We start from the raw sequence: 10,918 nt of genomic DNA on the forward strand, positions 1-10,918 counted from the left end.
TTTAAACAGCACAGGACTGTATAGCACAGCTCCCTCTGAGTTTACAGCCAGGGAGTCAGGCAGCTCTTCATACAAAGGACAGTCTCATTTGCCATCACAGGACAACTTAGGCAATTGGAGACCCAAAGATCAGAGGGAAAGAGCAAACAGCCACCAGCTAAGGCAGTGTGAGAGCCAGGAATAAGAAGAACGCAGGTGTCCTGAGCCCCAGGTCCGTGCCCTTGACACAAAGATTTGGTCACCTCTTTGAAACAGGGTCACCAGGGGCAGCCCAGTGGTGGCTTCTGTTCAGGACCACAGGGCCATGAAGGGACAAATGCAGCAGGATTGGTGCTCAGTTTAACATTTAACCAAATCACATTTTGCTAGGGGCAAGGTAAAGACAGCAATTGCAGCCTAGTTTGCAGGAAACTCTGGTCAGGGAAGGGGGAGAGCAGAGAATCCAGAGCAGAGTAGATGAGGGCTTCCCCTGGTCCCGTTTGAACAGATGTGCCAGTGGCCAGATGAGCTGCAGAGGGGAAACCATGAGGGGAAAGTGCATCTGCAGTCATCACGCTTGCCAGCAAAGCATGAAGTGACCTGACCGCCCCCAGGAGCCAGGTGCATGAGCTGCTGAAGGAAGGTACAGTATAAGAGAGCCTGATTGCCAGAGCGCAAAGACACCAGGCTTTGAAGCAGGTGGATGTGACCTGTCCTGCAGTCAAACTGTGGGAGAAATGCTAAATCACACCTCAAAAATACCCCAAGACACCTCTCCTGGTCAGCATCCCTGAGGGTTTGGGACTGTGGCATACCACGCTCTCTCTGCCCTGGCCTTTCTGTCCTGCTCTATCACTCATAAATCACAGCCTCAGGGCACGTGGGGCACGTGAGCAGGCTGGGGCAGCAGAGATGCAGATAGACCTGCAGGGATGCAGCACTGCTCTGATTAGCACAATCAGGGCATCACACATGGTTTCCTGGCTGCTGGGTACAGCTGGTCCCAGAGTATAAAACCAGCCCTTGGGCACTAGGAGACTCAGACTTCCACGCATCTTGGAAGGCGTGTCTTGCTGTGAGAAGAGATGTGCCAGCCCAAGCCACTGCTGGCCCTGCTGCTCATGCTCTCCTGCCCGTGGGCCAATGCCGGTAAGCTGGGGTGCCGCAAGCTGCTGCGCTTGAGGCTGCTGGTCTGGGCTCTGGCCTCAGCAGCCACTGGCTCATCTATCGTTAGGTGCTCTTCGGGGTCAGATTGTGGGCGGCCACGAGGCTCAGCCCCACTCCCACCCTTACATGGCATACCTGAAGATAGACATGTTTGCCTGCGGAGGCTTCCTGGTGGCCCCTGACTGGGTGATGACGGCCGCACACTGCCTGGGGTGAGTATTTCATATAGGGGCTTTATCCCCTTCTTCCTCCCCTAACCTATGAGGTCCATCACAGGAGTAATTTTGGAGTAGGTTCCTCTTCCTCCTGTGCTGAGCAGCTCTCTCCACTTGCCTGCAGAAGGGGAGGGACGTGGATGAGACCCAACCTGTTTTTCCCCTCTCCCCTCTGCTGCCACGGCCAGGAATACCACGGTCATCCTGGGGGCTCACAACATCCATGAACCAGAAGCGAGCCAGCAGGTCCGGGGCGTTCTCAGCTACCACCAGCACCCTGAATACGACCCCAGAACTGTATCTAATGACATCATGCTGCTCAAGGCAAGGCAGTCCTGCAGTGGGCGGTGGATCGGAGGGTCGAGCGGGGCTGTGGGTCTAGCAGGGTCTGGGCAGAGCACATCCTTGCTGTTAGCTCCTTCTGCAAACCATCAGCTGCTTCTGCCCATGAGTGCAGGAAACAGGCAGGAATGGGAGAGACCTGGGAGGGAACCCGTGGGCAGGGCTTGGAGCCACATGCCCCATTCACAGCAGCTCACCAGTGCTTACAGTGCTCTATGTCCCACCAGACCTCCCCTGCCTGTGCGCACAAAGCGTCCTTCAGCCGTCCTGCTCACAGCCTTCTCCAAAAACCTTGCTTTCTCCCAGCTGACAGCAAAGGCCACTCTCAACGACTATGTCAAGACCATTCCACTGCCTAAGACCAGCAGCGACCTCCCCACAGGCACCAAGTGCAGCATAGCCGGGTGGGGCCTGATCGATAATGACCAGGTGACCGACAAGCTCTTTGAAACCAAAGTCTCCATCTATAGCCGCAAGAAATGCATCCGCTTCTATCCACATCTCAACACCGGCATGGTCTGTGCCGGCAGCTTCCACGAGCTCAGGGATTCCAGCCAGGTATGGGCTGCTGACGGGCTGGGGGCTTGGCTCTCTCGTAGCAGGGGCTGCTGCTGGCACAGACCAGCTGGCTCCCAGGAGAGGTGGCAAACACTTGATTTATGGCTCCCACGTGGACTAGCTCCCTGGGTGCCCTGACACCACAGTCCCTGTGCAGTCTCAGGGGTAGAGCCCTGGCTCACCTGCTCCGGACAGCACCTCCAGCTCCGTGGGTGTGTGGGGCAGGAGCAGAGCCTGGGCAGGGAGGGACCAAGGTGAAACCTATTCCCACAGGGGAGAGGCCTCTAAAACCAGTCTCTCATCTCTCCTCAGGGAGATTCTGGTGGGCCCCTGGTATGCAATAATGTGGCACAAGGCATCGTTTCCTTCGGGTATGACACCCCACCTGGTGTCTATGCCCGCATCTCCAACTATCTGCCCTGGATCAAAAAAACCCTGAAGAAGTAGCAGCAGTAGCACTCGTTCTGGCATTGGCGCAGCCCTGGAGACTCTACTGGTTTCTTCCTGGCCCTGCTGAAGGCTTGGCTCCCTCCTCTCTCCTTGGGGACCTGAGTGACCTGACCAGTGCACACAAAGGTTCCCTTCTCTCTGCTCTGAGGCTGCTGGCTGTCCCCTTCCCTGCCCATCTCAGGCAGCCAGTTCAGGGCCATGTTAAACCACCCTGACAGAAGCAGGGATTGTCCCAGATGGCATCAGAAAGAGGCTGTGCTACAGCAGACCCCATTTCTCTCAGAGATAAGCCTGTCCCTGCTTGAACCCTGCTGCAGTTAAAATACCCACAGTAAACTCAAAGCTTCATTTCCCAGAGTGTGTCGTCTTTCTTGCCTCTTGCCCCACGGAGAAGGGAGGGTCAGTCTAGCTGGAGAGAGGTCAGCTTCTTGGACAGAGGCAGTCATAGCTCTGTGCCCAAGGAATTGCAGGCAGACTTGGAAGACAAGAGCTACAGTTGCCCTTCCTGGGACCATGGGGATGAGTGTGTTGCAGGCAGAGAAACTGCCTGGGTAGAAAAGGTCTGGGAAAAGCAATGTGCACACACTCCATTCACCAACTCCAGCAACGTCACCACCTTCCTGGGAACAGCTGACAGCCAGGACATGGTGTGTCAGCAGGTACTGGGGGTCAAAAGCTGCCATTCCCTGCAAAGTAATGACTGTCCCCTCTGCGGGGACCTCCTGCCTGGGTGATGTTGCACCCTAGGACACAGGGCAGCCAAAACAGCAGGCTGGGTCATGGGGGAAACCAGGCTAATCTTTTCAGCTGTTTGAGGCTGAGGCTCCAGCAGGTGAAGGGAACCAGACTTTTTGTGGACTGTGCTGTTTCTGACCTGCCTTGGGCACAGTGGCAGCTGAGATCCCAGGGACAGGGCTGTAGGGTCCCTGAGAGGAGACGTACTCCAAGTCCCTGCTGTTGCATACCAGTGCTTCCAGTCTTTGCCTCTGCCATCCTCCAGCAGCCACAGTCCTGCATCTCCTGAACAGCAACATGATGTCCTGGGTAGGGACATTGATATAGCCTCTGACAGGATTGTACTGAAAGGGTGGATAAAGGACGTGGGTTTGCAAAAGCACCTGACCCCATGCCACTTCCTCCTTTCCTCCCATGCCAACTACAGTGGGAGAAGGCAAGGGTGAGTCCGAGCTGGAGCTGTCTGCCTTGGAGCTTCTTGGCATGTTTCTGTCCCTCTCAGGAGGGCAAGCCCAGCCCCAGCAGCACAGCATGAGCAGAGACTGTTCTAGCAGTTGCACAAACCCAAAAGGGCTTCTGACTCTCCCCTCAGATGAGTGATGCTCAGAGATGAGCTGCTTCTCCCCACAAAGGATGTTCTAGCACCATTTTCAGACAGCCGCTGCACTAGTCTGAGTAACTTGCACCAGCCTCTGCTTCCAGGGTCTGCACTGGGTGTAAATCAACCCGCATAAACTCTAAGCCCTAGTCTCCTTTATTGCAGCTAGTTTCTGATGGCATCTCTCACATACAGGCAGGAGAGTACTAGACACTTCCCTGGAGGAGATGACAAGGGGTAGAGATGGGGCACTGGTGAATAACTGAGCTGCAGACCTCCCTGGTGCAGGATGACAGATGTCTGTGCAAGTTCCAGAAGTGATCAGACAGGTTTGCATCGGGGAAACCCAGTGGCAAATTTTAAACATCACAGAAACTGTGTGCAATTCAAGGGAACGGGATGTTTGCCCCGTTCTCATAGTCTTTCCGAAGCTCCCATTAGCCACCCCTGTGAGAGGGAGGAGATGGCCTGAAGTCCAGCCCTGGGCGTCTGCTCTTACGTTCTCCCTGTTCTTACCAGGGATGAAGGGAAACTATGTCACCTTTGACTTCAGCACCCATGCCACTCTGGGGAAACAGAAGCGTCCATGGTTTGGGCTTCTGCTAACAGCTGCTATCAGCCTGGAAATCTGCTGCAACTGCTTATCTGAGTAGTACAAATCTTTGTCACGTCAGGGTTTTCCTTGAAGCTCCAGCTGCTGCAGTCTTTGCACGAGAATGGCATCTTTTAGCTTAAAAATGCATTTTGCCCTGTGGCACGGGGGGGCAGATGGGAAAGCAAATTTACTGGCAGTCAGGTCAGTGAGGGCAGCAAGGACGTATCAGCCCCAGTTCGTCACAGCCAAAGGCAGGAACATCTCGCAGACATGCTCACCTTCCACCTCTCACCGGAGCCTGTGCACTGGTGCCAGCTGGGGGGCAAAGGGACATCCTGGGGGCCGGGGTTGGGGGGACTGTGCTCAGCTACCGCGGGGCCTGGTCCAGGGAAGACGGATCCCCACCATGCACTGCAGAAAGGCACCTTGGCACTTGTTTGGCATCTAAAAATCTCTGCCTGCCAGGGTGGGGTCAGCCCTGGCTACGATGCCCTTGGACATGACCCTTCCCAGAGGAACAAGACCAGCTCCAGGGAGACTTGTCATTGGGTTATCCCTGGCCAGTGAAGAGGCAGAACCCCAAACCTGTATCTCTGTCTCCATCCACCCTCAACGTGTCAGAAGGAAAGTGAGCCCTCACCCAGGGTCAAAGAAGAGTCTTCTTATCTCCTCTCACACTGCCTGGTGAGAGACAGCGAACTCCCTAATTTAATGGTGACCAATTACATCTGGAAAGAAACACATAAAATCGTGTCTTTTGCTGTACAAATCAGAGCCCTAAGTCAGCAGCTGGAGACCTTGTGGCAGCAGCAACAGTCACACTGCTGTGGGCCACACTCCTGAAGCTGCTCTAACAACTTCTTGCTCTCACATAGCCACGGCCAGCGTGGCGTTACAGATGCACTCACACCAGTTACCCAGGACCACACCTACAGAGAAAGAGCAGAAGGGTCCTCAACTGCCACTGCACAGTCTTTGGAACTGGTACATTGAGTGAAAGAAATCTTGTTCTTGTAGGGCTCATGATAAAAATCAAGAGTTTGCAAGTGCAAAACAACAAATAAGAGCCACAAGGGTAAAGCACACTGGCAGGCAGTGATGAGGGTGGGTATGCTCCCTGCAGCTTCCAGTTCAAAGGCAATGGGTTAAAATTGGCTCTGTGTTTAGAAGGACGTCAGATACCCCAGATCAGGTCCAAGATGAAGGTGGGTTGATGCCCAAGGCTAAGGCTGACTGAATTCCCCTCTCAGATCGCTGAGGCATGCAATTTGCAGATAGATTAATCAGATGAGTCTGACTTCTGTGGTTTCCTGGAGTCTCGTCTCAGGCTATAAAACCTAGCTGGGAGCAGGAAGAGACCCCAGCTGCAGCCTCACCTCCAAGGGATCCACTGAAGCCAAGAACGCTATGATGAAGCACCTGCAGAAACTCCTGCTCTCCCTCCTCCTGGTGACATGTCCCCCAGCCAAAGCCAGTAAGTAGAGCGGCCTGGAGGCGAGGAGAGGGCTGGGGAAAGAAGAGTCCCAGACAGCGCATCCTGTGCGTGTCCTCCGCTCCCCTCATCCTCAGTCCCGTCCATTGCAGATTATTCCAGGAATCGGATGGAAGGAGGAAGTGAAGCCAAGACCCACTCCACACCCTACGTGGCCTATCTGCAAGGAAAGAACAACCATTTCTGCGGAGGTTTCCTAGTGGCCCCGAACTGGGTGATGACAGCGGCTCAGTGCTTCGTGTAAGTTTTTGCTATGTTCATACAGCACCTGGCACAGCAAGATTGTCACACTGCCATAGTCGGGGTACCATCTAGTTGGAGGTCTAACAGTCTGACTGCTTCCTTCATGGCTGTGGCCAAACTCTTCCCTGGCGGGGAGTACAGGCTTCACTCCTGGGGCAGGGCAAGGCTGTGGGGGCCTCCACTGCAAGAGCAGGGCTTGTCTGCAGCTTTCTCTTGAGCCATCCTTCCCCACGTCCCTCCCCAGCTCACGTTCAGATACTTCCCTTTATTTTGTTATTCCCCCTCCATGACTCCTTTTATTCTTCCCAGACATCAACAATGAGAAGCCAGACTGGCTTCTTCCCCTGCTGACACTGACCTGCTGGCACAGCAGGGATTGCCAGTGTCAGGCTTTCCCCTTTCTGCCACAGACCTCTAAGACTGATATCAGAATTAATAATCTCTTATGAGCAAGCTGCTTGCCCAGCTCTCTTCCATCCCTCTAGCTGAAGAAACTGGGGCATGGACACGCAAGAGGTCTTTTCTAGATGTGCATGTCTCTGGGCATAGCCATGACACTCCTCGGGCCTGACAGCTTTGCCCCGGTGCCAGTAATCCAGGCTCAGGGCCAGCCCCCACATCTGAGCAGCAGAAAAGAGGATCAGCAGAACCCAGGAGCCCAGATGCCCAAGCCCCACCTGCTAGATTGAGAGGGACTCCTACCTGTACCCAGGGTGTCCCTCCTGCCCTCCAGGCAGCCCCTTCTGCAGATGATGTAGAGGCCAATAAAGATACTTTGGCCCAGAGCAGGGTCCTAATTTAGAAATCCCTCCTTGGCGCCATGGACCTCCATGAGCCTGTGAAGCCTGGACCAACAGTCCGCACATCTTAGTACACAGCAGCAGCACTGGATCAAGTCCGCTCAGCTCGAGACCCAGAGGTAAAGTAACCCTTGCAGAGCAAGCCCTGGTCTGTCAGGAACTTGCTCTGCCCCTCGGCTGGGTAGATTTATTGGCAGAGCTCCTTGCTCCCACCATTCCTCTTCAAAGCCCAGTCTGTCCTGGCCCTGGCCCTGGCAGATGTGCCCCAGTGTTACCAGGGAAGAGAGAAGAAAGCTAATGACATACTGCGCTTGATTTTACCAGACACAAGCCTCTGACTGTCATCCTCGGAGCCCACACAATCCAGAGAAGAGAGGAAAGCTGGCAAACATTTGAAGTCCAAGAGTACCACTGCCACCCAGACTTCATGAGCCCTAAGAAGGGAAATGACATCCTCTTGCTGAAGGTAACTACCTGCCTGGAGCACCTGCATGGTCCCATCGGCCCGACATGCAGGGCTGAGCTGTAACCCTGGAGCGGGAAGGGACAGCCTTCGTCACAAAGCATTTACAGACCAAGCACTTATTTCTGTATTTCCTGTCCCCTTTCCCAGCTGAAAGGCAACGCCACCAGCAACAGCTACGTTAGGACCATTTCCTTTGAGAAATCCAAAGTCCCTGGTGGGACTGTGTGCAGCATAGCCGGCTGGGGCTACAAAACACCGGCTGCCGCGTTACGCGAAACCACTGTCACCATCATCAAACAAAGGGACTGCCTTAACCACTACCCTGGGATTGCTGACAACTTGATTTGTGGCCGCAGTGGATCTGCTGGGGTACCTGAAAAGGTCAGTTTCTGACTTGGGGAGTAGAAAGCTGCAGGGGAGGTTTCAGCCAGGTGCTAGGCACAAACCTGATCTGGGCTAAAGAACTTCACTGAAAAGGTACTGTCTAAAATTGCTTCTTGTTGTCCCCTCACTCTCCCCTCCCCTGCATCAGGCTATGCTTCCTCACCAGCATCCCTCTCTCTTGTCCTGGCACAAGAGGTGCCCTGGGTCTTGACCTCCAAGGATCAGACTCTCCAAGGAGCAGCAGCATTCCTGCTGACTGCAGGCATCATGCTTGTGCTCACCTTCAGTGAAGCAAAGGGACAAGGGGAGCCTTGTCTTCCCACAGCAGAGGACCTAGAAGTCTGCAACAGCACAACAGGATGACAGCATGGCCAAAGAGGGGCTCGCCCAAAGTCTCACAGCTGGTCTGAGTGCACGTAGTAGTGCTCTGCAGCCAGCAGAAGGGCAGAAAGGAAACAATGCTTTAAGCTTCAACATTTGCCCAGCTGTAGCTGTGCTGGGTCCCAGGCAAAACTGCCAATGGTCCCTTTTGGACCCAGAGCCACCAGCATCCATTGTGGGTCCAAGCTTCTCCTGGGGAAGCTCTGTCCTGGTATTTGCAGCCTCCCTGTTCTTTGCAAATGCTCCCTCTTCCTGGGGACCCCACATAAATCAACCCTGATCTCTCTCCCCCTCCATTTTACAGGGGGATGCTGGGGATCCACTTGTCTGCAACAACAAAGCCTACGGCATCTTCTCCTATAGGCATAACAATTGGCCCGGTTTCTACACACACATTGCTCCTTACCTTCCCTGGGTCAACAGTGTCATGAAGTCAGCATGACCCTACTCTTCCTCCAGCTGCTGCCCTGGAAAATTCATGCTTCTGGGCCCCACGCTCACCTGCTCTTTCTTCCTTTCTCCTTGGGAAACATCTTCCACTGATCCTCATGGACATGGCAAGGACTTCTCTCTGACAAAGCCAAACTATGGCAGTGGGGGGCTTGGTGCCGAGATTGCACCTTGACTGTTTGTTCCCTGTGCAAGCTAGGGAGTGCCCATTTACACAAGTGCACGCTCCCACACTTTGCTGCTCTGATTTACCCCTTTGTCAAGCTGCTTGTGGCTACAGCTCTAGAAAGGGAGCAGCAGGACAGCCCTCAGTGAGGGGACAGCAGCTGTTGGGATGTCTGCCGCCCTTTGGGGAAGGCAACACAGGTAGATCGGTGGATCCAAATAGCAGCCTCCTCCCTGCCCCTTGCACTTGTGACACCAGATGCCTGGGCCCCCTTTGCCCAAGATCTGGGGTTAGAGAGTTGCCCCAGCTCCAAGAGGACACTCTCAGCTCCTGCTTCAGTACTGCTGCTGCTGTCCCCTACCTCTGAAACCTGCTGCCTCCTTTCTCCTCTCTTGCTGTAGCTCTAGTGTTATAAGAATATATAAACCCAATAAATCACATCTGCATTTGAGAGCCTTTTTCCTTCTGTGGTATGGATTTCTCTCACTGCTTAAACAGCTGAATCCCAAGCTGGGAGCTTCTACCCTAACCAGTGGCCTCCATTTACTGTCCCACCTAAACCCCCGAATAGGTGTCAAGCCAGATTTTCAGGGCAGGGGAAGCCTCCTGGCCTCCTCTCCCCAGCGTGGAGTGCTCAGGCAAGACTGAGACAGGCGGTAATCGGTCACTGCCTGGCGGGAGATCCCCCCGCACGCTGCAGTGGGAGCTGGCAGGAGAGAGCTGCATGGGATCCCCGGGGCTGTGGGCATGCTCACAGCCCGTGTCCACCGGTGCAGGCAGGATTAGTCCATCTCATCAGAGGGCAGCCTGCGCACAGAGCTCAGCAGAGCCAGGAGCTGAGCCGAGGCTCCAGCCCACGCCGTGCCCAGAGCTCGGCAAGACAATCTGGCGCAGGGCTGTGCCGAGGCTTCTGCCGCCTCTCGCTCAGGTTGTGGGACACGCGGGGGCGCAGCAGCCCCCACACCCTTGGCTGCTCCAGCCATACAGCTGCTTGGAGGAACTCGTTACCGCGGAAGGAGGTAAAGTACTGGGCCGTGTCTCAGGCTGCCATCATGTCTCTAGAGGCCCCGAGCAGAGCCAGGCTCTCCACCACCCCGTGCTGCAGCGCGGGCAGCGCACGCAGACTGCTGTCCCTCTCGGGCAGCTCACCAGCCGCCAAGAGCTCTCTGCCAAACTCCGCAGCCCCGCTGCAGAGCAGTGATGGTAGAGACAGCCCGCACTCCTCACGGACACTCACCCACCCGCCTGGACCACCAGACAGCTCCGTGGCCAGCATCTCCCAGCACAGCCTGTGAGCTTCTCGGCTCCTTGCTGCTGGCTTCCAGGCAGTGGTCACATTCTCTGGGGGAGGTCAGATAGATGAGAGCAATCACACTCTTGAAGCAGCAGATCCATTTCCTCTGCCCTAACTTCTGCCCACACACATCCATGATCCTGCCAGGACGGAGGGTCAGCCAGAAGCGCAACGTTTTCCCCTTTGGTCAGGCAGTGCCTGGGACCACAGCTTTGACACAGATCAGGGACTCGGAGTCACCCAGGATCGTGCTGCCACATCTCAACAGGTTACCAGATATCAAGCGAGTTACTAAATGTGATCCCAAATGCCCTCTCAGCCTGCCAAAAGCAAGCAAGCAGAAGCCTTGCCAAGCCACCTCTTGGGCAGAGGACAGGAAGAGCACCAGAGCCAGCTGGAGCTCACCTACCTGAAATTCAGGATGCAGGCAGCATTTCAAACAAGAGAAGGCATAGAGGTGCAAAGGCTCTGCTTCCTGATAACCACAGCACCTGTCCAGCCCAAGCAGAAGCAGAGGATACTATGGTAGGTGCTGCCTTATTTCCCACTGGGGAAGGGAGAGGCAGCCAAGAGAGACAGCCCAAGGACGAGAGACATGATAGA

General features: G+C 55.0%; 2 protein-coding genes across 2 annotated transcripts; both read left to right on the forward strand.

The window, feature by feature from the left end:
- The first annotated feature begins 1,030 nt into the window (after positions 1 to 1,030).
- GZMM (granzyme M) lies at positions 1,031 to 3,053 on the forward strand. Its single transcript, XM_026865003.1, has 5 exons — positions 1,031 to 1,128; positions 1,214 to 1,358; positions 1,550 to 1,685; positions 2,010 to 2,261; positions 2,574 to 3,053. Exons 1-5 carry the CDS (start codon positions 1,065 to 1,067, stop codon positions 2,706 to 2,708), a joined length of 732 nt encoding a protein of 243 aa, XP_026720804.1. The 5' UTR covers positions 1,031 to 1,064; the 3' UTR covers positions 2,709 to 3,053.
- A 2,873-nt stretch (positions 3,054 to 5,926) lies between these two features.
- LOC113489397 (granzyme E-like) lies at positions 5,927 to 8,847 on the forward strand. Its single transcript, XM_026865083.1, is given in 5 exon segments — positions 5,927 to 6,113; positions 6,224 to 6,371; positions 7,499 to 7,640; positions 7,788 to 8,021; positions 8,710 to 8,847. Coding segments are annotated over 5 exon segments (849 nt in total).
- Positions 8,848 to 10,918: the final 2,071 nt, after the last annotated feature.

This window comes from Athene cunicularia (assembly GCF_003259725.1).
Source record: "Athene cunicularia isolate RWA chromosome 28 unlocalized genomic scaffold, athCun1 chr28_part1, whole genome shotgun sequence".
NCBI lineage: Eukaryota > Metazoa > Chordata > Aves > Strigiformes > Strigidae > Athene > Athene cunicularia.